A 25,939-nucleotide genomic window follows, 5' to 3' on the forward strand; every position below is an offset into this window, starting at 1 on the left:
CAAACTGAATCTTTTTAATATATAGGCTATGTATTTGATATGCGGACTCTCTCAAAAGCCTAGACCAAGTAGATTAGAAGCATCCAATAGCACAGCTATATACAAGATACTGGATACTGTACAGCAAACCATAACTAAGGGACTTTTCAAAGTTAACCCAATTAACAAATAATGTGATGATAATATTAACTATCGATTGTCTTTTTGAACCCTAAGACAGCAGGAACCTCACATCTCCACTATAGAGCCCCTACTTCCCCCAGTCCTGGAACCCTTGGATAGGGCCCACTTTCCCATATGCATCTCCCAATCCAAACCAAATAATATTGCATCCACCGATCACAACCTAACCAACGCAACGATTGCCACCTCAACATGCTTCACCTCAGACTGTATCCAGAGACTTCATGTGTGGAATGACAACCCTTCAGCTTCATTACTCAGGTGAGACCTTTCCTTTTATAGTACATTCTAATTTCATCTCAGGTAGTTCACTTTCTAACAAAGTCCCATAACCTAGATATACACCAGTTTCTGTGAGAGAGAGCTTATGTGCACACGTATCCATAAACTACTGCAAAATATATACCTGAAAGCAGAAGTACACTAGAGTTTGCAGTGAGTACCTCCCTAACACTTCCTCTCCACTATTCCAAGCTTGGGATCCATGATTGCTCAACAAATTGTTTGGCTTCATATGTTAACTCTCTTTTCAATCACCAGGTTCCAGATGTCACCAGGATGCTGGCCAGGCTTCCCTGGATTGAAGACCCCACCAATGTGTCCTGGAGCTCAGCTTCCCCAGAGACACACCTTACTAGGGAAAGAGAGAGGCAGACTGGGAGTATGGACCGACCAGTCAACGCCCATGTTCAGCGGGGAAGCAATTACAGAAGCCAGACCTTCTACCTTCTGCAACCCTCAATGACCCTGGGTCCATGCTCCCAGAGGGCTAGAGAATGGGAAAGCTATCATGGGAGGGGGTGGGTTATGGGGATTGGGTGGTGGGAATTGTGTGGAGTTGTACCCCTCCTACCTTATGTTTTTGTTCATTAATCCTTTCTTAAATAAAAAATAAAAAAAATTTAAAAAAATTTTATTTATTTTCCCTTTTGTTGCCCTTGTTGTCTTTTTTATTGTCATTGTAGTTATTATTGTTGTTACTGATGTCATCATTGTTAGATAGGTCAGAGAGAAATGGAGAGGGGAGGGGAAGACAGAGGGGGAGAGAAAGACACCTACAGACCTGTTTCACTGCCTGTGAAGCGACTCTCATCCAGGTGGGGAGCCAGAGGCTCGAACCAGGATCCTTACGCCAGGTCCTTGCGCTCTGCGCCATGTGCGATTAACCCACTACACTACTGCCCGACTCCCTTTTTCCCATTTTTGTTGCCCTGTTGCTGTTATTGTTGCTATTGCTGCTGCTGTTGTTGTTGCTGGATAGGACAGGGAGAAATCATGAGAGGAGAGGAAGACAGAGAGGGGGAGAGAAAGACAGACACCTGCAGACCTGCTTCACTGCTTGTGAAGTAACCGCACTGCAGGTGGGGAGCTGGGGGTTCAAACTGGGGACCTTGTGCTTCTTACCATGTGCACTTAACCTGCCTGCTCCCCTACTCCCCATCATTTCATTCTTATCCTCAGGGAAATTGTTAAATATGATGTTGACTATAGAATTGATTTAGATAATCATGATCAAACTAAAGATGTGTCCTGCTTTTAATTTACTAAATTTTTTATCATGGATTGTTGGATTTTATCAAATGTTTTTCCTATTGAAATCATCATACTCTTTTTTCCCTCTTTATTCTGGTAATGCAAGATGGAAATGTATTGCATTCTTTAATCTGAAATAGAAATGTGATAAAAGTTTAACATATCAGAGTTGTTGAGATTATTGCTGGCTTGTTGATAATTAATGGTCTTCTTACTTCTCTTATATAATTATAACCTGTAACAACTGTGAAAGGCTGCAGTTTCTAGGGATAACTCTCTTACCACATGGAAAGAGTCTGCCAGAAGATATGGCCAACCCATTTTTGTTTTCCAAGAGAAAATTAAAACCAAGATAAAGAGTGAGGGAATGAAAGAGAGATAAAGACACTAGAGGAAAACACTTGTGGCATTTGAACCCTTAGTTTAACAATATCATAATTTTCCTTAGACTTTGGGAAGCAAGGGGGTGGAGACACAGAACTTTGTTGATGGGTGTAGTGTGGAACTATATACACTGTAATCTTACACTTTTGTAACCTACTATTAATTGCAAATAAAAATGGATAAATAAAGAATTTTCCTTAGTCAAGAAGTGTGAGGCAATGAACATTTTGGCATAAAGTTTTTGTTTTGTTGGTATTTTTTTGTTTGTTTGTTTGTTTTCAGAGCTGGGGCCTTGCGCATGTACAGTTTCACCACTCTGGACTATTTTTTGCACACAGAGAGAGCTTTCCTGGTACATTAGCACTTCCCATGTGGTGCTGGGGCCAGTATGCATGGCAACACATGTACCCTACCCAGTCAGTTATCTCTCAAGCTCCTAATGTATTTAAGTTGTTCTTATGTCCATCCATCTAGTGTAATTCATTAAGTCCATCTTGAAGACCTTCCCATGCAAACTTTCCATTTATAACCTGTATTTCCATCACAGCTGAGTGAAGGGAGTCTACATGGGATTGAGACAGGACTGTAGCTGACACATAGAAGGAGGCAGTCTTATTCAAACAGTGTAGGAAAGAGGGTATGAAAAACAGCACAAAGCCACATCCGTTACAACAGCAGTAACCTTTATATTCACACATTAGTAGGTCCTACTTAAACATGCAATCATTATTCAAAATATAAAGAACTTCAGCCCACTATCCTAGCCTATGGATTAAGTATAGAAACAATTCTCCTACCTGCTTCCCAAATCTCAGATGAAAGCTATTTGAGGTATTTTTGGAACATGACAGATGTAAAGAGAGAGGGAATAAGAGAACCAGTGAAACATCTAGACATTCCTAGGGCAAAACGGAAGACTCATAACTCTGGGAGTAACCAAGACTTTCTTTTTCATGGATACTTCATCACCACTGCTATGATACCTAGCTGAAATGACATCCTGAAAGTGCCCAACTCAGGACTCTACACAGTATATAGGACCAGCCCAATCATATAAGACACAAATTTAAAGAAGCCCCTGTCTAGGACACAGGCTTAATGAAACCATAATCCATGCACTTGATGAGACATTCCCGGGCAGCCTGAACCACTGTGGCTCTCTTTTCATCTGGCTCTTGTTTGCCCACCACAGTAAGGATCTCCAGAAGTTCACTTTCCACTAGCTTCTTGGCCAGCTCAGCGTCAGCTGCCAACAGGTTGTAGGCAATGACCAGGCCACGGTGTTGAACTGACAGCCGGTCATGCAAGCAGAGCCGCTGTAGGATTTCCAACCACTGAGTTGTCTAGAGTGGACAGGAGAAGAAAGGATTGGAGAAATCAGTGTGTGTGTGTGTGTGTGTGTGTGTGTGTGTGTGTGTGTGTCAGGGGAGTGAACAGAAGAGACTTTGAACAAGATTAACAGAAGGTATTAGCTGGGGTCCAGATTCTGGGCTGTGAAATATAAGAAAGGTAAAGCATACATCTTGTTATCTCTCTATGGGACATGAGTTTCTTGGGACTAGTTGGGTGATTCCCATCTTCTTACCAGAGCCACGGCAGGAATTAAAGAAGTGAAATAACCTATTATCTAGCTCTCTTTTCTTTTATTGCCACCAGGGTTATTGCTGGTGCTTGGTGCCTGAAGGTCAAATCTATTGCTCCTGGCAGCCATTTATACTTTTATTTTATTTTTTAAAAATATTTATTCCCTTTTGTTGTTTTATTGTTGTTGTCATTGTTGGATAGGACAGAGAGAAATGGAGAGAGGAGGGGAAAGACATAGAAGGGGAGAGAAAGACAGATACCTGCAGACCTGCTTCACCGCTTGTGAAGCAACTCCCCTGCAGGTGGGGAGCTGGGGGCTCAAACCGGGATCCTTTAGCCAGTCCTTGTGCTTTGTGCCACCTGCACTTAACCTGCTGCACTACAGCCTGACTCCCCATTTACACTTTAATTTATTTATTTTTATTTGATAGAACAGATAGAATTTGAGAGGGAAGAAGGAGACAGAGGAGAGAGACAGGCACCTGTGGACCAGGTAGGGAACAGGGGCTTGAACCTGGGTCTTCATACATGGTAATCTGTGCACTTAACCAAGAGTGCTACTGCCTGCACATGTGCACACACGCACACACACACACCTCAGTCTCTTTTCACTTTCCAAGAGGAAGGACTGAGGTCCGGGAGAGGAGAAAATTTAGCCGTGGTCACACATCTAGAAATTCTAAATGAAAGACATCCATTCATTTATTTAAATTTTTTTTCATTTACTACTGGGTAGAGACAAAGAAATTGAGAAGAGAGAGAAAGATAGGGAGAGAGACACCTGCAGCATTGCTTCACCACCTGTGACACTTTGCCCCTGCAGGTGGGGGGTGAGGGGCTTGAACCTGGGTCCTTGTGCACTGTAATATACTTAACCATGTGTGCCACCATCTGACCCCTCATACATTTATTTTTAAAAGCATCTTCAGAAATAAGGGAAGAGAACTATGATGTATCCCAGTAGAGTAGATGAAAACTGTTGGGGAGGGGCGGGTGCAGGAGGTAGCGCAGCAGGTTAAGTGCACATGGCGTGAAGCACAAGGATTGGTGTAACGATCCCAGTTCAAGCCCCCAGCTCCCCACCTGCAAGGGGGTCTCTTCACAGGTGGTGAAGCAGGTCTGCAGGTGTCTATCTTTCTCTCTCCTTTTCTTGTCTTTCCCTTCTCTCTCGATTTCTCTCTGTCCTATCCAACAACAATGACAGCAATAACAATAACTGCAACAACGATAAACAGCAAGGGCAACAAAAAGGAAAAAAATGGCCTCCAGGAGTAGTGCAGGCACCCAGCCCCAGCAATAACCCTGGAGGCAAAAAAAAAAAAAAAAAAAAGAAAGAAAGAAAGAGAAAAGGAAAGAAAGAAAGAAAACAAAAGTACTCATAAAGGAGGATCCTAATGCTAGGCATGTTGGCTGCCTGCTTCTGCCATCCCTGGCACCCTATGAGACATGACCCTATGCATGTTTTCTACCAGCTGCAACTTCAACTGAAATCAGTAGTAGATTCTGTTCTGTAGCCTTCATTTCTCCCCTGCTTCCAGATCTGAAGCAGCCCAACTGTTGGCTGGGGAAGGACTCTACACTAGTCTAATCACCCCCAGAAATGAGATGGAGCAGAGACCAGGGTTATGAAGCTCAAAATACATATTCAACATACTCCTATGGGAAGTAGAGTTGAAAAGGTTTTCAAGTTAGAGAGAACAGTACTCTAGTCCCATCTTAGCCACTTACCAACAATATGATTTCCATAAACTCTGCACTCAGTGTTCTATCATAAGGAAAGGAAGTGCAGATTCAACTAGTGGGACTGGCTAGTGCAGTTGGTAAAGTGCACAAGTTGCCAAGTTTAAGCCCCTACCTCTGTTTGTGGGGGGTAAGCTTCATAAACAGTGAAGTAGGCTGTGTTTCTCTTCCTCTCTCCCCCTATTTTTCTCTGTTTCTTTTTTTTTTAAAGAGTTAACTTTTCTTTTTTATTTTAGTTTTTTTTAAATATTTATTTTATTTATTTATTCCCTTTTGTTGCCCTTGTTGTTTTATTGTTATAGTTATTATTGTTGTTGTTGTTGTTGGATAGGACAGAGAGAAATGGAGAGAGAAGGGGAAGACAGAGAGGAGGAGAGAAAGATAGACACCTGCAGACCTGCTTCACCGCTTGTGAAGCGACTCCCCTGCAGGTGGGGAGCCGGGGTTCAAACTGGGATCCTTATGCCGGTCCTTGTTCTTTGCGCCACCTGCGCTTAACCCGCTGCGCTACAGCCCGACTCCCTTTTCTCTGTTTCTATCGTAACACAGAGAAAAAAAGGAAGAAAAAGAGAAAGGAAAAAATGGCCGCCAATAACCCTGGTGGCAATAATAATAACATTAACTTCAAGTAGTTGTGGCAGAGTTTAAGGAACGGTTTAATACTAGTGGATAGATGATAATGGGCCCAGGGCCCATCACTTCCTGGGATGCATCCTGGGGGCTGAGAGAAGGGGCAATAGGTTCTACTTGGGTAAAATCTCAGTGTTGGAGGAACTGGTGCCAGGATTCCCAGGGCATATTCCAGCAGATGTTTAGACTATAGAGAGGTCAAGCATCCAACATGGCCCCAAAATGAGTTTACTGACTCCCCATAACACCAGGATGTGGATGGGTGTGCAGCCAAGATTTCTGAACTCCTCAAGAAGGAAGAAGTGACCAGGAAGGGTTAGCTGGGAGACATGACCCTGAAGTGTTCATATCCCTTCTTAATTACCTGGCTGTGTGGCCTTGGGCTAATTATTTTTATGCATTCAGTTTCCTCATTTGTAAAATATGAATGATAATAGTCAGACCCACTACAGAGGATTGTTAGGAAGATGAGATGACATAATAGATACAAATAATAGATATAAACACTCCAAAGCCTGGAGAAAGAGAAATTGAGAGGGGAGGGAGGAGATAGGGAGCAGGGGCTGAACTCGGGTCCTTGCATAAGGTAGGTGTGCACTCAACTGTGTGTACCACCCACCCACAACCCCACCTTTTTTTTTGTAGTACAGAACAATGCCACCATTCCCCAGTGGACTTCTTGTTCTGTTTCACCTCAGATAGAAAAAGAGGGAGGAGTGGCTGGGCTGTAGCTCAGCGGGTTAAGTGCTCATGGTGCGAAGTGCAAGGACTGGCATAAGGATCCCGGTTTGAGCCCCCGGCTCCCCACCAGCAGGAGGGTTGCTTCACAAGCAGTGAAGTAGGTCTGCAGGTATCTGTCTTTCTCTCTCCCTCTCTGTCTTCCCCTCCTCCCTCAATTTCTCTCTGTTCTACCCAGTATAAACAATAATAATAACTACAACAATAAACAACAAGCACAACAAAAGGGATTTGTAGTGCAGGCAGAGTCCCAGCAATAACCCTGGAGGCAAAAAAAAAAAAAGTAAAAAAAAAGAAAAAGGAAGAGAAAGGGAAAGGGGGAACAATAACTACAGCACTAAGCCACCATCTGTGGGACTCTCTATGTACCATTCATGGTGATCCCATGTGGTGTCAGGGGCTCAAACCCAACACCTCATGCATTAAGCAAGGTACACATTCTACTGGGTTCTGCTGGTGGGGAGCCGGGGGCTCAAACCGGGATCCTTATGCCAGTCCTTGCACTTCGCGCCATGTGCACTTAACCCGCTGAGCTACAGCCCAGCCACTCCTCCCTCTTTTTCTATCTGAGGTGAAAAAGAACAAGAAGTCCACTGGGGAAAGGTGGCATTGTTCTGTACTACAAAAAAAAAGGTGGGGTTGTGGGTGGGTGGTACACACAGCTGAGTGCACACCTACCTTATGTTTCCTGGCCCCTCTCTAGATGGTAGGAAGAGATACCCATGGGGCTGGGAGGGGCTCTGTAGAGCTTACCTCTACCCAAAAGATCACTCAGAAAAGTCTGGGGGTGGTGAGGGGGGCTGCATCCTATCTGGCCTATTCTGCCCCCCAGGGTCCACTCTTACCACTTGAGTCATTTTGAGGCACAGCTTTTTATGTGCTGCTGTCAGCATGGCCAGGGCCCCTGCTGCTGCATTCTGCACCTTGTCGTCATCTTCCCCACAGAGCAGAACCACCAGCTTCAGACGGTCATTCCCATCAGCCAGGAACCTCTCCTGCACCTGTAAGAGGCAGGCACACAGTTCTGAGGAAAATGGCCCCATATGCCCAACCCAGAGACATATCAATGCATCTGAAGCCATGTTATCTGCCCAAGAATTTCACTGAGTTTTCCTTTGACCTCTAGCAGAAAGTCTTCCCTAATTAAATAGCCAGAGCTAAACAGTGCTCTGTTTAAAATAAATAAAATAAACCATGGCGCAAAGCACAAGGACCGGCTTAAGGATCCCGGTTCGAGCCCCTGGCTCCCCACCTACAGGGGAGTCGCTTCACAAGCAGTGAAGCAGGTCTGCAGGTGTCTATCTTTCTCTCCCCTACTCTGTCTTCCCCTCCTCTCTCCATTTCTCTCTGTCCTATCTAACAACGACGACATCAACAACAACAATAATAACTACAACAACAATAAGAAGGGCAACAAAAGGGAAAATAAATAAATTTAAAAAATAAAAAATAAAAAAAATAAAACCTTGTTATCTCTGGTCAGGTCTTACCTACAGTCCTCTGACATGGTATAAAGAAGACATTCATCATCCTAAGGCTACAGTTTATCCCATTACTGGACCATGTGACCATTGGGATGTTCTGAATTCTTTCCCCTTTTTTTTAATGTGGTGCCTGGGAAGGAACCCAGGGCCTCACTCAGATATGATATTGATCCTTCTCCCTGCCCTATTTTTCATTCTGTATTTTTTGAGAGAGGAAAAATAAAAGGAGAAAGAAGGAAAGACAGTACAGAGAGTGTAGAGAGAAAAGGAGACATCAAAGCACGTTCCACCATTTGAGGTCCCCCCCACCCCGTGATATCCATGTGGCATGGAATCAAACCTGGGCCTCAAGCACAGTCACTCATATGCTTTATCCAGTGAACCATCCCCTGGCTCCTGAATTCACTTTATATTTATAATCCTATAATAATTATGTGAAGAACATAGTTACAGTGATCAAAGTCTATGTGGAATCTGTGATAGTTCATTAAATGTAAACATTTAAAACTATTCTATTTTCTATTTTAAACTATTCTAAAATTGTAACTTTTAAATTTTAATTTAATTGTTGTTGTTGTTGTTGTTTTTGTCACTCAAGGGCTCTACCTCTCTGGGATGACTTTTTTCTGACAGAAAGAAACAGACCCACTAAAATGATTTGGAAAAGAGAGAGCAAGTAAGTGAGCAAGAAAAAAGACACCACGGAACAGAAACTTTCCTCAGTGCAGTGGGGGCCAGGCTTGAACCTGTGTCTTGCTCATGACAAAGCAGAGCACTGTCCAAGTGAGCAATTATGCTGGTCCTTATTTTTGCATTTCTTCCTATATTTATGCGAAACTTCAATAAATGCAAGAGGTCTAGTAGCTTCTCTTGACCTGTAAGAGACCCAGGTCTCTTATTTTGCTATGAGTTGACTTAGACCTAAATAAGTAGCTCAGGAAAAGTGGTACCTTCTACTTCATGCAGCCCAAGCTTCAGGTTAAAGCTCCATCCAGGTGTAATGTGACTTTTTGTTTTCCCTTGTATCCTATAGACATATATTCCTCTTGGGGTCAATAGAGGGAAGATAGCTATCATCTAGAAAAGATTTAGTGGACTTCTGGGTTGTCCGGCAAAATTACATTGTAACAGTCCGCTCTGTCACTCCAGGCCTGACCTGTGATTTCCAGGCCCTGATCACAGCCATCCCTACAATAGGCCCCTCACCTCCTTGTTTACCACCATGTTGCACATGCATTCGGTGGCTGCCTGTCGCAGCTGGTCATGATTCTCGAACATGTAGTTCTCGATGTCTGGCAAAGCCTTCTCTTTAAAGATCTTCTGCCTGAAAAAATTTTTTTAAAAAAATTAATCTTGAAAAAAAAAAAAGATCTTCTGCCTAGGTGGTAAGATAGTATAGTGGTTATACAAAAGCCTTTTCATGCCTTGAAGTGCTGAGGTCTCAGGTTGAATCCCCACACATGATAAGCCAGAGCTGAGCAGTGCTCTGAAAAATTAAAACATAAACTAAAATATATAAAAATTGGGGCCAGGCGGTGGCATATCTGGTTAAGCACACACATGTATCCAGGTTCAGGCCCCCGGTCCTCACCTGCAGAGGGGAATCTTCACAAGTGGTAAAGCAGGGTTGCAGGTGTCTCTCTCCTTCTCTACCTCCCCTTCCTCTTTCAATTTCTGTCTCTATCCAATAATAAATAAATAAATAAATTTTAACTGCCACTAGAGCTATCACTAGGACTCAGTGTTGGCACTGTGAATCCACCACTCCCAGCAGCCATTTTCCTTTTATTATTTTTTTCTTTCTGTTTTTATTAGATAGGACAGATAGAAATTGAGGAGGGGGAATCAGAAGGTATTGCAGCGGGTTAAGCACAAGGACCAGCATAAGGATCCTGGTTCAAGCCTCCAGTTCCCCACCCCAAGGGGAGTCGCTTCACAAGTGGTGAAGCAGGTCTGCAGGTGTCTATCTCTCTCTCCCCCTCTGTCTTCTGCTTCTCTTCTCTCTCTATTTCTCTCTGTCCTATCCAACTACAACAACAACAACAACAACAATAACTACATCAATAAAACAACAAGGGCAACAAAAGGGAATAAATAAATATATAAAAAAAGAAATTGAGGGGAGGCGGAGCTACGAGCAGCAGATCGCTTTCTCTCCTCTCCTCTCCTCTCCCGGATCAACTAGGAATACCAAAGGAGACCACCCGGACCGAAAACAAGACAGGACTATAATGACCACAGGAACCCAGTAAATCACCCGTGAGTACAAACACGCGTGGCTGGTGATAGAGAGGAGAGAGGGGCCTAAGGAGAGATTAAGTGACTGCTAACAGTTCAACAGTTTGTCAGTGGAGACACCACCTCCAGTCTGCTCCACCAACAAGGGGACAGCTGAAGGGAGGAAAGGACTCCCCAGAGACTCACCAAGTACAACTCTGAGTCTCCATTGCTACTACCCTCAGAATCTGGAGCAGCAACAGGGAGGGACACCAGGGCACAGAGATCTAACCGGGAAACTCAGGAGAAGACCTATACCTCGGTGGCATAGCTGAAGGGCTGTGAAAGTCTCTTTGCATAACCACTGGATTATCTCTGCCACACCCTGCTTTATCTCTTGGTCAGGAGTCATTGATTAAGCCAAGAAGCCTATTGATAGTTTAAAAGCCCTCAGGCTCCCATAGCCTACAGGGGAAAAAAAAAAGGCTTTTACACCACTGAACTCCAACTCAGGGATTGAAAAAACTGTTAACTTATATAAAATGGTTAAAACAACAAGAAAAAATAATGGAGACTCGAACCAGGACAAGAGTCCAGCTAAAAGTCCTCCAGAGGGCGAAGCACAAAACAACGAGTTCAACATCCAAACATTAGCTAAGGAAATAATAACAGGAGTAAAGAATTTGAAAAAATTGTAATCAGAAATGCAGGAACAACAAATGAGAATATGGAAGAAAATTCTAATAATCTCATGGTTATTAGAGAGCTGAAAGCTGAAATTGCTGAGCTAAGAAGGCAACTAGCTGAATAAGCTAAAACAGTATCAGAGCAGGGCAACAAAATAGATGAACTCCAGAAAGCAGTAGAGGGCAGAGAGAATAGAATCTATGAGGCTGAAGACAGAATTAGCAAGATTGAGGATGAATTAGAGACAACTAAAGAAGAAGTAAGAGATCTCAAAAAGAGATTAAGAGATGCTGAAAACAACAACAGAGTCCTATGGGATGACTTCAAAAGAAACAATATACGCATTATTGGCCTACCAGAGGAAGAAAGAGAAGGGGAGGAAGAAAGCGTTCTCCAGGCCATAATAGCTGAAAATTTCTCTAGTCTAGACAACACCAAAGACATAAAGATTCAAGAAGCCCAGAGGGTCCCAAACAGAATTAACCCAGACCTAAAGACACCAAGACATGTCATACTTAGATTGGAAAGGAATAAGGATAAAGAAAGGATCCTCAAGGCTGCAAGAGAAAAACAAAGAGTCACCTACAAAGGAAAACCCATAAGATTAGCAGCAGACTTCTCCATACAAACACTACAGGCCAGAAGAGAATGGCAAGATATCTATCGAGTGCTCAATGAGAAAGGCTTTCAGCCAAGAATACTATATCCTGCTAGATTGTCATTCAGACTAGATGGAAGCATCAAAACCTTCTCAGACAAGCAACAGTTGAAGGAAGCAACCATCACCAAGCCTGCCTTGAAAGAAGTTCTGAAAGGTTTCCTATAAACAACCAGACCACCACAAATAGAACATATATCAAAACACTCTAAAACTCTACAAGAATGGCGTTAAAATATCTTCAATCTTTGATATCAATAAATGTGAATGGCCTGAATTCACCTATTAAAAGACACAGAGTAGGAAGATGGATCAGAAAACACAACCCAACAATATGTTGTCTACAGGAAACTCACCTAACGCAATAAGACAAACACAGACTTAAAGTGAAAGGATGGAAAACTATCATTCAAGCCAATGGCCCACAAAAAAGGGCAGGAACAGCTATTCTCATATCTGACATGATAGACTTTAAAATAGATAAGATTAAAAAAGATAGGAATGGACACTACTTAATGCTCAGAGGATCAGTCAATCAAGAGGACTTAACAATTATTAATATCTATGCACCCAATGAGAAGCCATCTAAATACATCAAACTTCTACTGAAAGAGCTACAGCAATATATTAACAGTAACACAATCATAGTAGGGGACTTCAACACCCCACTATCTCAACTTGACAGATCATCCAGGAAGAAAATCAGTAAAGACATAAGGGAGCTAAATGAAGAGATAGATAAACTAGAACTATTGGACATTTTCAGAGTCATTCATCCCAAGAAACTGGAATACACATTTTACTCAAATCCACATGGATCATTCTCAAGGATAGACCATATGTTAGGCCACAAAGACAGCATCAGCCTATTCAAGAGCACTGAAATCATCCCAAGCATCTTCTCAGACCACAGTGGAATTAAACTAACACTTAACAATCAACAAAAGATTAGTAACAGTGCCAAAATGTGGAAGCTCAACAGTAGACTTCTTAACAACTTCTGGGTCAAAGAGGAAATAAAAGAAGAAATCAAAATGTTTCGAGAGTTCAATGAAAATGAAGACACAAGCTATCAAAATATTTGGGACACAGCTAAAGCAGTCCTAAGAGGGAAGTTCATAGCTATACAAGCACACATTAGGAAACAAGAAAAAGCACAAATAAACAGCCTGATTGCACATCTAAAAGACCTAGAAGAAGAACAACAAAGGAACCCTAAAGCAACCAAAAGGACAGAAATTACTAAAGTTAGGGCAGAAATAAATAACATTGAGAATAGGAAAACCATACAAAAGATCAATGAAAGTAAATGTTGGTTCTTCGAAAGAGTAAACAAAATCGACAAACCTTTAGCCAGACTCACAAAACAAAAAAGGGAGAAGACCCAAATAAATCGGATAGTAAATGAAAGAGGAGAAATCACAACAGACACTGCAGAAATTGAACATATCATGCGAGGCTTCTATGAACAACTATATGCCACCAAGTTAGAGAACCTGGAAGAAATGAATGATTTCCTAGATACCTACCAACCTCCAAAACTAAGTAAAGAGGAAGTGGATAATATGAACAGGCCCATCACAGCTAATGAAATTGAAACAGTTATCAAAAATCTCCCCAAAAATAAAAGTCCTGGACCAGATGGTTTTACAAATGAATTCTACAAAACTTTCAAAGAAGAACTAATACCTCTACTTTTAAAAGTCTTCCAGAAGATTGAAGACACTGGAATACTCCCTGCCAGCTTCTATGAAGCCAACATCACCCTGATACCAAAAGCAGACAGGGACACAACCAAAAAAGAAAACTACAGACCAATATCTCTGATGAACATAGATGCGAAAATATTGAACAAAATTCTAGCCAACCGGATACAGCAGTATATCAAAAAGATTGTTCATCATGACCAAGTGGGGTTTATCCCAGGCATGCAAGGTTGGTTTAATATACGTAAATCAATCAATGTGATCCACCACATCAACAAAAGCAAGACCAAAAACCACATGGTCATATCAATAGATGCAGAGAAAGCCTTTGACAAAATACAACATCCCTTTGTGATCAAAACACTACAAAAAATAGGAATAAATGGAAAATTCCTGAAGATAGCGGAGTCTATATATAGCAAACCTACAGCCAACATCATACTCAATGGTGAAAAACTGGAAGCATTTCTCCCCTCAGATCAGGTACTAGACAGGGCTGCCCACTATCACCATTACTATTCAACATAGTGTTGGAAGTTCTTGCCATAGCAATCAGGCAGGAGCAAGGAATTAAAGGCATACAGATTGGAAGAGAAGAAGTCAAACTCTCCTTATTTGCAGATGACATGATAGTATACATGGAAAAACCTAAGGAATCTAGCAAGAAGCTTTTGGAAATCATCAGGCAATACAGTAATGTGTCAGGCTATAAAATTAACATTCAAAAGTCAGTGGCATTCCTCTATGCAAACACTAAGTTAGAAGAAATTGAAATCCAGAAATCAGTTCCTTTTTCTATAGCAACAAAAACTATAAAATATATAGGAATAAACCTAACCAAAGAAGTGAAAGACTTGTATACTGAAAATTATGAGTCACTACTCAAAGAAATTGAAAAAGACACAAAGAAGTGGAAAGATATTCCATGCTCATGGGTTGGAAGAATTAACATCATCAAAATGAATATATTACCCAGAGCCATCTACAAATTTAATGCTATCCCCATCAAGATCCCAAGCACATTTTTTAGGAGAATAGAACAAATGCTACAAATGTTTATCTGGAACCAGAAAAGACCTAGAATTGCCAAAACAATCTTGAGAAAAAAGAACAGAACTGGAGGCATCACACTGCCAGATCTCAAACTATATTATAGGGCCATTGTCATCAAAACTGCTTGGTACTGGAACATGAACAGACACACTGACCAGTGGAATAGAATTGAGAGCCCAGAAATGAGGCCCCACACCTATGGACATCTAATCTTTGACAAAGGGGCCCAGACTATTACATGGGGAAAGCAGAGTCTCTTCAACAAATGGTGTTGGAAACAATGGGTTGAAACATGCAGAAGAATGAAGCTGAATCACTGTATTTCACCAAATACAAAAGTAAATTCCAAGTGGATCAAGGACTTGGATGTTAGACCAGAAACTATCAGATACTTAGAGGAAAATATTGGAAGAACTTTTTTCTGCATAAATTTTAAAGACATTTTCAATGAAACGAATCCAATTACAAGGAAGACTAAGGCAAGTATAAACCTATGGGACTACATCAAATTAAAAAGCTTCTTCACAGCAAAAGAAACCACTACCCAAATCAAGAGACCCCTCACAGAATGGGAGAAGATCTTTACATGCCATACATCAGATAAGAGTTTAATAACCAACATATATAAAGAGCTTACCAGACTCAACAACAAGACAACAAATAACCCCATCCAAAAATGGGGGGAGGAATTGGACAGAATATTCACCACAGAAGAGATCCAAAAGGCCGAGAAACACATGAAAAAATGCTCCAAGTCTCTGATTGTCAGAGAAATGCAAATCAAGACAACAATGAGATATCACTTCACTCCTGTGAGAATGTCACACATCAGAAAAGGTAACAGCAGCAAATGCTGGAGAGGATGTGGGGTCAAAGGAACCCTCCTGCACTGCTGGTGGGAATGTCAATTGGTCCAACCTCTGTGGAGAACAGTCTGGAGAACTCTCAGAAGGCTAGAAATGGACCTACCCTATGACCCTGCAATTCCCCTCCTGGGGATATATCCTAAGGAACCCAACACATCCATCCAAAAAGATCTGTGTACACATATGTTCTTGGCAGCACAATTTGCAATAGCCAAAACCTGGAAGCAACCCAGGTGTCCAACAACAGATGAGTGGCTGAGCAAGTTGTGGTATATATACACAATGGAATACTACTCAGCTGTAAAAAATGGTGACTTCACCGTTTTCAGCCGATCTTGGATGGACCTTGAAAAAATCATGTTGAGTGAAATAAGTCAGAAACAGAAGGATGAATACGGGATGATCTCACTCTCAGGCCGAAGTTGAAAAACAAGATTAGCAAAGAAAACACAAGTCGAACCTGAAATGGAATTGGAGTATTACACCAAAGTAAAAGACTCTGGGGTGGGTGGGTGGGTGGGGAGAATACAGGTCCATGAAAAATGATGAATGAAATAGTGGGGGTTGTATTGCTAAATGGGAATCTGGAGAACGTTATGCATGTAAAAAAAAAAAAAAAAAGAAGTAGAAACGCAAAGCAGAAAATGACTGAGTTTGGAGTATGGCACCAAAGTAAGAAAGCAGAAGTATACTAGAGTTTGCAGTGAGTACCTCCCTAATACTTCCTCTCCACTTTTCCAAGCTTTGGGTCCATGATTGCTCAACAATTTGTTTGGCTTTGTATGTTAACTCTCTTTTCAGTCACCAGGTTCCAGGTGTCATCAGGATGCCGGCCAGACTTCCCTGGATTGAAGACACCACCAATGTGTCCTGGAGCTCAGCTTCCCCAGAGACCCATCCTACTAGGGAAAGAGAGAGGCAGACTGGGAGTATGGACCGACCAGTCAACGCCCATGTTCAGCGAGGAAGCAATTACAGAAGCCAGACCTTCTACCTTCTGCAACCCTCAATGACCCTGGGTCCATGCTCCCAGAGGGATAGAGAATGGGAAAGCTATCGGGGGAGGGGGTGGGATATGGAGATTGGGCGGTGGGAATTGTGTGGAGTTGTACCCCTCCTACCCTATGGTTTTGTTAATTAATCCTTTCTTAAATAAAATAAATAAATAAAAAGAAATTAAAAAAAAAAAAAAGAAATTGAGAAAGGAGGGGGAGGGAGAGAGAAAGACACCTGCAGACCTGCTTCACCACTCATGAAGTGTCTTCCCTTCCCCCAAGTAGGGAGCAGGGGCTCAAACTCAGGTCCTTGTGCATTTGTATGCTTAACCAGGTGCACCACTACCTGTCCCCAAGAAATAAACTTTAAAAAATTAGAAATAAAACATAAAATATCTTCTTCCTAGAGTGTGAGGGATGAAGGAAAAAAGGCCATTAAATTCCCTGTCTTGGGTACTTGGGGTCTGGAGTGGCACTAAGGGGCATTCCCTATTCTAGTGGTATCCCTTCTCCATTCCCACCCAGCATGGTTTGGATGGCCTTGACCCTCCCTACCCACCTGCCCAGGCCCCTCCAGTTCAGATGCCATCAGTGAACATAAACTAAGTGACAGAGGTAGGATGCTGACCTAAACAGGAACAGCAAGATTTCTGGGAATAAATTCACATGTTATTGCTGGAGAAGAGACAGTCTCTCTGACTCTGTCTTTCCTGGTGAAAGAGCCAAGATGTGAGTTCTGGAGTTACTCTTGTGACTGACTACATGAGAGAGTAAAAAGGTCATCTGAGAATTGACACAAACAGAAAAAGTGGAAAGAATCAGCCTTTGCAAGAGCTTTGTAAACGCTGCACCAACTCTCACCTGAATCTGATTATCCTAGATTTTATTTACATAAGTCAATAAAATTCCTTTATCTTAAACCTGTTGGAATTGAGTTTACTGCCAATCAAAAGAATCTCAACCTTATATATTCCATAATCATCTACATCATATTCTACAGAAGAAATACTTTATCCACCTGGTTATCTCTTACTGCTTCAGAAGGAAGTCTCTATGCAATCTCTATGGTCTTAGTACACTCACGAGATTCCCCCCCCCAAGTGTAAGCTCAAATCCTTTTCTCTTTCATTTATACCTATTCCTGCTGGTCTTGTCCTTTGAGCAAAGTAACCTTCACAATGCCATGTATTTGACATCTCATTTTTTTGTTTGTTTTTTTCTTCCAGGGTTTTTGCTGGGGCTCAGTGCTGGCACTATAAATCCATTGCTCCAGGCAGCCATTTTTTTCTTTTTCTTTTTTTTTTAATTGGATAGGACAAAGAGAAATTGAGAGAGGAGGGGGAGATAGAGAGGAGAGAGAGAAAAATAGACACCCGCAAACCTGCCTCGTCATTTGTGAAGTATCCCCCTACCAATAGGGAGCCAGATCTTTGTGCTTAATGAGATATTTGCTTAACTGGTGCGCCACCACCTGGCCCCCTGAGATCACATTCAAACACTTGATGGAGACACCTCTCTCTGTCCCAACTCCCTTTTGCCCTACTCACCGGAGTTTGTCACTCCGCCCAGACAGGTTGGTGAGGCCTAGGAGAGCTTCGTAGTTCTGAAGCCCATCTCTCTGCGTGTCCAGGAGACTCACAAGGGGCCGCACCACCTCATATACCTGTGGGAAGGGTTGAGGTGTGGGTGGGGCAGAGATTATGCGTCTCCCACCCCATCCCAGTGCCTAGCTTATCATATATCCAGCTTTGGAATATCTGAAGCACTTGACCAGCCAATGTCTTAACCAATTCTCTCCAAACAGGTGGGATAATTCCCTTTACTTTGTGGATGAAATGACTTAGTTTCCAAGAGGAAAGTTTTTCCCTGTTAGAGCAAAAACCAAAGCCTGGCATGCTGGTGCCTCCAGTTCATAGTCTCTACTGACACACAGCACCTTGCCCTCTTTCTGGCCAGGGGCAAAAACAAGGGGAAAAGGCATTAGGGGAGAGGAGATTCCTCCCATTGCCCCATCCCAGTCACCCAGACATCTACCCGCTCTCCAGGGAAGGCGATGTCAGGATTGGAGACGGCGGCGATCTTTGCAAGGGCATGGGCTGCCTTCACCTTGCCTACGTCTGTGCCCTCCAGAGCCAGGGGAATCAGGGCCTGCAAGAGAGGACAAGTCACTCCTCAAACAGACCTTCAGAGATCTCTCTCCCCATCCTCTCCCTGCAAATGATGTCTCTCTGTCCCATTATATAGTCAGAAAGACTGCAATGTTATCAGCTTTGGAGCATCATGAGAAACAAATACCTAATCATGGATTTCCTTCCCCTGGCCCCCAGCATGCATGGAAGTCCTCACCTTCAGCCCCTAAATCATCTATACATTTGCTTTCGCTTTGGGAAAAACAAATATGTCAATACACTGATAATGTTACTTCCTCCCCAAGTTAATCCTGGTCATAACAGGAACCCCCTGTGAGGTAAATTTTTAAATGTATCTTCTTTCTTATTTTAATTTATTTTTTTTGCCTCCAGGGTTATTGCTGGGGCTCAGTGCCTGCACTACGAATCCATTGCTCCTGGAGGCTATTTTTTACCTTTTGTTGCCCTTGTTGTTTATTTGTTTATCGTTATCATTGTCATTGTTGTTGGGTAGGACAGAGAGAAATCGAGAGAGGAGGAGAAGACAGAGAAGGGGAGAGAAAGACAGACACCTGCAGACCTGCTTCACTACAACCTCCCTCCCTCCCGCGCAGGTGGGGAGGCGGGGCTTGAGCCAGGATCCATGCGCCAGTCCTTGTGCTCTGCACCATGTGCTCTTAAACTGCTGAGCTATTGCCCAGCCCCCCCGCTTTTTTTTTGCCTCAAGTTGCTGGGTCTCAGTGCCTGCACTAGGAATCCACTGCTCCCGGTGGCCATTTTTTCCTACTTTTCTTTCCATTTAAAAAATTTTTTTAACTTCTTTTATTTATTTATTTATTCCCTTTTATTGCCCTTGTTTATTATTGTTGTAGTTATTAGTTATTATTGCCATTGTTGACGCTATTCGTTGTTGGATAGGACAGAGAGAAATGGAGAGAGGAGGGGAAGACAGAGGGGGGAGAGAAAGATAGACACCTGCAGACCTGCTTCACTGCTTGTGAAGTGGCTCGAACTGGGATCCTTATGCCAGTCCTTGTGCTTTGCACCACCTGTACTTAACCCACTGTGCTACTGCCCGACTCCCTTCTTTCCATTTTTTATTCAATAGAACAGAGAGAAGGGAGGGAAATAGAGAAAGATAGACACCTGCAGACCTGCTTCACCACTTGTAAAGCATCCTCGCTGCAAGTGGGGAGTGGGAGCTAGAACCTGGGTCCTTGTGTGGTTCCTTGCACTTAGTACTATGTGTGTTTAACTGGGTGTGCCACCACCCAGGCCCCAAGTGTTTTCTCTAATCCCCTGACATTCTTCAAAGAGTTGTGATACCCTTTCCCATTTCACAGATGAGAAAACTGTGGTTCAGGGAAGTTACATAAGTTGCCTAGGTTAGTTAAAAGAGGGAAGAACAAAGACTCAGTGAAACAAATTCTGCAGCAAAGCCCACAAACTATTTGTACTATGTTTCCTTCCAATAGGGCCCCCTAGTAACTCCCCAAACACATCATCAATTTAGACCGAAAACTGTACTCTAAACACAGCACGGATGCCTGACTGACTAGATTCCAAGTGGGCTGAAGTTGGGTGTACATTATTGGACCAGACAGTGTACATGAACACATAAAAACACCTCAGGTGTGCTTCTCTCCATAGGAGCACCTTCCAGGATGGCAAGAAACTTGTCCTGTAATGAATTACCTTGCCACCACCTTGAGCCACAATGGTGCCTCGGTCCTTTGGGTTGTCACACAATGCTAGGAACACCCTGTGGGGCAAGGATAAAGGATACTCAGTGCAGTGGCATGCCATCCTCAGGCACCAGCAAGGCAGTCAGGCAGACCTAGTGAAGCCCTGGAAAGTGTCAGCACGCACAAGCCTCAGGATGGGCTGTCTCGGCAAGATATTGCCATGGGGGTGAGGAGCTGGAGGGCAAGTGAGGCCAAATGAGGCTGCAGAGAGCACACGAGGCCCTGTTAAAAGAGACACTGCTGACTACCCAGGAGAAATTCTTCAGCATGCAGGCACCCAGGACCTCTGTGATCTGCCCTTTTTCTCCCTCTCCATTCCCCTCTAGCACCACTCCCACCCGTACACTCCATGCTCTGGATGTACTACAGGAAAACCACAAACTCACTCACTCTCCCTCTGTCCCTATGCCTTTGTATAATCTGTGCCTCTGTGCCTGGAACTCTTCCCTCCCTGCATCTGAACTTCAGTCCTTGCACATGGTAATAATATTCAGGTGCAACCAAGTGTGCTACTGCCCTGCCCCTATCCTAGTCATTTCTATCTCCTGCCGGCTTCCTGCTTCCATCACCTCAGACCCCCACCCAGTCTGCTGCCACCGCACCTGGACAGCAGTTCTTTGGTCTGGTCAGTAAGGATGGCACTGTCTGCTTTCACCATGCAGGCCAACGCAGAGATGACACCAGCCTTCAGGAGTCGCTTCACCCGTATGTCTATGAAGTCCTTCTTGTCCTGGGGAGATGAAAGGTGGTGGTGGGATAGGGATCTGGACACCAGTCAGTACTGAAACTAAAGATGGTGTATTTCTGGATTCTTGAGGTAGGCAGAGTAACAATCCTCGAGTATGCCTTCATGCTAAACCCAGGAATCTGTGAGTGCCTTACAAGGCAGTGGAACTTTACAGATATGAGTAATGATTTTCAGAGGAAAGATGATCTTGGATTACCTGAGTAGGCCCAATTTAGTCGAAGGGTTTGAATAAGAGGGAAGCAGGATTAAGTGCACGTGGCACAAAGCGCAAGGACTGAAGTAAGGATCCCGGTTCAGGCCCCCGGCTCCCCACCTGCAGGGGAGTCGCTTTACAGGTGGTGAAGCAGGTCTGCAGGTGTCTGTCTTTCTCTCCTCCTTTCTGTTTTCCCCACCTCTCTCCATTTCTCTCTGTCCTATCTAACAATGACGACATCAATAACTACAACAACAATAAAATACAACAAGGGCAACAAAAGGGAAAATAAATATTAAAAAATAAAGAAAAGAGGGAAGTAGGAAGGTCTGAGTCAGTAGTAAAAGAGACACCAGAAGTGAGAGGGTGGAGTAATCAAGGTCACAAGCCAAGGAAAGTGGTCCTCGGAAGATGAAAAAGAGCAAGGAGCAGATTGTTGCCTCAGAGCCTCCAGAAAGATCCAGTTTTACTGACACCTTGATTTGACCCAGTGATCTTAAAGGTTTTCATCTTCAGAACTAGAAGATAGTAAGCTAATGTTGCTTCAAGTCATTGTTAATAAAAGCAAAAGGAAACTCACACTCTTCTTGCTTCCTTTCCCTCAAGCCACAGCCTAGGGAGAAGGGCAGTGTGTTCTGTTGCTGTGTATGTTCTTTTCCCTCCCCCACCTCAATACAGAGACCTAGCAGCTTGTTTGGGGAGAAAATCACTTCCTAAAGACTCCACCAAGAAGTGAGGAGATAATGCAAAATATCAGGTGACCATATATTCTTGCAAAAAGTTGACTTTCTATTAGGACGTGTGTAAGAGGGAAGGCTGGGGGAGGTAGGCTGGTGTTAGAATGAATAGGGAGCGAATAAAACTGACAAAATTAAGAATTAAATTTTATGGGTCTGGGCAGTGACGCATCCAGTTAAGTGCACATTTAACCAAACACAAAGACTCAAGTTCAAGACCCTGCTCCCCACCTGCAGGGGGGATGCTTCACAAGTGTAAAGCAGGTCTACAGGTATCTTTCTCTGCTCCTCTTTATCTCCCCCTCCTCTCTCAATTTCTCTTTATTCTATCTAATTATATTTTTAAAAAATATCCTCATGCCTGAGGCTCCAAAGTCCTAGGTTCAGTCCCCCACACCACCAGAAGCCAGAGCTGAGCAGGGCTCCAATAAGAAAGAAAGAGGGGAGTCGGGCGGTAGCAGCAGGTTAAGCGCACGTGGCGCAAAGTGCAAGGATCCCGGTTCAAGCCCAGGCTCCCCACCTGCAAGGGCAGTCGCTTTACAGGTGGTGAAGCAGGTCTGCAGGTGTCTATCTTTCTCTCCTCCTCTCTGTCTTCCCCTCCTCTCTCCATTTCTCTCTGTCCTATCCAACAGCAACGACAACAAATAATAACCACAACAATAAAACAACAAGGGCAACAAAAGTGAATAAATAAATATTAAAAAAAGAAAGAAAGAAGAAAGGAAGGAAGGAAGGAAGGAAGGAAGGAAGGAAGAAAGAAAGAAAGAAAGAAAGAAAGAAAGAAAGAAAGAGAGAAATAAAGAAAGAAAATAGGAAATAATTGCCATGGGAGTGGTGGGTTCATAGTGCCGGTACTGAGCCCCAGAAATAACACTGGTGGCAATAAAAAATATATATATTTTACTGCAAGGCCAAAGACAAATCCATGATTGGGAGCCGGGCGGAAGCACAGAATGTTAAGTGCCATGTGTGCTTAACCCGCACGTGGCGCAAAGCGCAAGGACCAATGTAAGGATCCCAGTTTGAGCCCCTGCAGCAGAGTCGCTTGACAGGTGGTGAAGCAGATCTGCAGGTGTCTGTCTTTCTCTCCCCCCTCTGTCTTCCCTCCTCTCTCCACTTCTCTCTGTCCTATCCAACAATGACGACATCAATAACAACAATAATAACTACAACAATAAAACAAGGGCAACAAAAGGGAATAAATAAATACTTTTTTAAAAAGACAGATCCATGATTAAACTATCTCTACAGTGGTCTGGAAGGTGGTGCAGTGGATAAAGCATTGGATTCTCAACCATGAGGTCCTGAGTTCGATCCCTGGTAGCCCATGCGCCGGAGTGATGTCTGGCTCTTTCTCCTTTTCTGCCTATCTTTCTCATGAATGAATAAATAAATAAATTCTTTTTAAAAATCTCTATAATTATGCCTCAAAGTGTCAGGAAAGAGGCTAAAGGTCATGGGCAATTTCTAGAACTTTTGAACTTTACAGCAGCAGAACCTGATATACAATTTTGCCTGTATGAAATACTATGCAATTTTTAATGATTTAGACATACAAAAAATTACTATGTAGTACAATTAAAAATAATGCAATATCATATAGTGATAACTCAATAAGTAAGAGAATTTAAAGGCAGGGGTAGATAGCATAATGGTCAAAAGACACTTTCATGCCTGAGGCTCTGAAGTCCCAAGTTCGATCCCTTATATAACCATAAACCAGAACTGAGCAGTGCTCTGGTATAAATAAATAAAGTAAGTAAATGAATAAACATTAAAGCATCATTGTTCTTTAAAAAAAAAGAAACAGAATTTAGAGAATTACATAGTAATGTGAAAAACATTTCCCCCAAACCAGATACAAGATTGTTACATCTGATTATAACTATAAAAAGAAAAAAAAAAGCCTCTGGTAGCTAATACACCAATACATCAATAATAGACAGGGGTATATAATGTAATTGCTGGTGGTTATTATTTTTTCTCTGCTGTTCATCTTTTTGCTTGTTTTGCAATATTATATATTACCTTTATCATTAATAAGAAAACAACCTAGTGGTCTGGGAGGTGGTGCAGTGGATAAAGTACTAGACTACTCCATCAGGACCCAGAAAGAGAAGAGGTGAAAAGGAAGGACATTTGCAAGTAGGAACAGGTGTAGGTGTGAGTTAACATGGAAGAGAAGGCAGGACCGTATGAAAAATGAGGCAGTATATGTGTGTGTGTGTGTGAGTGTGTGTGTGTGTGTTACATAAATAATAGTCAATCCATATCTGTGACATTGGTAAAACCATTGTAGCTTCCAGTGGAGGGAATGCAGTCACAGAACTCTGGTGGTGAGAATGGTATTGAATTATATCCCTGTTATTTTGTAAATCACTAATAAAAATAAATAAATAAACAAATAAAAAATTTAAAATGGAAAAAAAAAAGCATTGGACTAATAAGCATGAGGTCCTGAGCTTAATTCCTGGTAGCAAATGCACCAAAGTGATCCTCTGGTTCTCTCTCTCCTCCTATCCCTTTAATAAATGAATAAAATAATTTTGAAAATCTAGAGAGTTTTACCAGATGGAGATATAGTTCATATGTCCACATGCAAATCGCATACAAAATATATCCTTATGCCCAGAGAATCTTTCAGGAGGGATTTATGTCACCTGAATTAATATTAATTTGTATCTCTTATTGTTCCAACTTACACCTGTATCCCCAAATCCAGATATCCCAGAAAATAACAATTTTACAAGTGTTGGAAAAGTGAAATATGATGTTTGTAGAATCAACAGCATAAACTGCAAAACATTCATCATGACTATTTGTTTTTTCAAATGTGAATTGTTTCCCCCAAATAGAAAACTGAAACTAAGAAAGTACCTGAGTGCTACCTGGTGAGGGAAATTTACCATTCTCATCCAAAGGTGGAAAATCTTCCCCAACACACAGGCTAGGTGGCCCTGAGATCACTCTCCTTCTGTCCCATCTCTTTGCAGCAGGTCAGATGGTACAACCCCTCCCCCACTGTCCCTGTCCCCACCTTGGGGTGCTCCTCAGGCACGTGCTGCTTGGAGAATTTGGCGAGCTGGACCAGCTCTGGGATGACCTCTTTCACGTCATAGCTGTTGGTGCAGTTCACCAGGGTGGTGGCCACTGAGTACAAAATGGTCTTGTCAGAGGTCTAGGGGTACAAGGTGAGAAGAGGGAGAAAAGGCATGGAGAGAACTTTAAAAGAATGAATCTCTGCTTCCGAAAGGACTCACATATGGCAGGAAGTTGATTTGGGAGGAAAAGTAGCAAAGGAGACTCTGCTTAGAGAAAGACAGCACAGAGAGAGAGGAACAGGGTGGGCAGGAATTTCTCCTGCACCCTCGACAGCAGCCCAGTGAGTATGAGTGGCAGTCCTACATATATGCTCCTTGCTTTGTGGCTCTTTCAAAAGCCCAACCCAGATCTCTTTCCTACCAGGCACCCTGTGATCTGCCGTGGTGGAAAGCACCCACCACTTAGTGGTAGAAAAATGCTGGATGGGGTTAGAAGGCTGAGGGGAGAGGGTGCTGCCCAGCAGAAGGGGAAAACAGTCTTCCTGGAAGAGCTAGGAAGGAAAAGGTGTTCAGAATAGGGAAACACTGCCTCTAGGTCCCTTAAGACCTCATTTCCTAAGATCCCAGAAGAAAAATGGCGTGCTCGTGCTCCCCTTCTGTGTGTGTGTGTGTGTGTGTGTGTGTGTGTGTGTGTGTCTACAAGTGTGTCCACACATACACTCCCCCACTCCCCAACCAGAGCACCACTGGGATCAGGCTTAATGTGGTGCTGGGGATCTCAGAGTCTCAAGCATGATAATCTTTTGTGTAACCATTATACTCTCTCCAACCCCAGCATCTTCTTTTTCATCTGCCTACTTCCTAGAATACATGAAGTGCTGTGGGCCC

The 25,939-nt window shown here is 42.9% G+C and overlaps 1 protein-coding gene across 4 annotated transcripts in view; it reads right to left on the reverse strand.

Annotated features, from left to right (window-relative positions):
* Positions 1 to 2,762: 2,762 nt before the first annotated feature.
* The window catches only part of UNC45B (unc-45 myosin chaperone B), a 51,033-nt gene continuing 27,856 nt past the window's right edge, over positions 2,763 to 25,939 (reverse strand). For all 4 annotated transcript variants that reach the window (XM_060203956.1, XM_007516943.3, XM_060203954.1 and 1 more), the window contains exons 13-20: positions 25,048 to 25,188; positions 20,935 to 21,062; positions 20,283 to 20,349; positions 18,493 to 18,606; positions 18,006 to 18,121; positions 9,483 to 9,600; positions 7,638 to 7,793; positions 2,763 to 3,443 (exon numbers count right to left, since the gene is read on the reverse strand). In XM_060203956.1, coding sequence (XP_060059939.1) covers positions 3,183 to 3,443; positions 7,638 to 7,793; positions 9,483 to 9,600; positions 18,006 to 18,121; positions 18,493 to 18,606; positions 20,283 to 20,349; positions 20,935 to 21,062; positions 25,048 to 25,188 — 1,101 coding nt within the window. In that variant the 3' untranslated portion in view covers positions 2,763 to 3,182. The remainder of the gene's footprint in view (positions 3,444 to 7,637; positions 7,794 to 9,482; positions 9,601 to 18,005; positions 18,122 to 18,492; positions 18,607 to 20,282; positions 20,350 to 20,934; positions 21,063 to 25,047; positions 25,189 to 25,939) is intronic.

This window comes from Erinaceus europaeus, chromosome 12, assembly GCF_950295315.1.
Source record: "Erinaceus europaeus chromosome 12, mEriEur2.1, whole genome shotgun sequence".
Taxonomy (NCBI): domain Eukaryota; kingdom Metazoa; phylum Chordata; class Mammalia; order Eulipotyphla; family Erinaceidae; genus Erinaceus; species Erinaceus europaeus.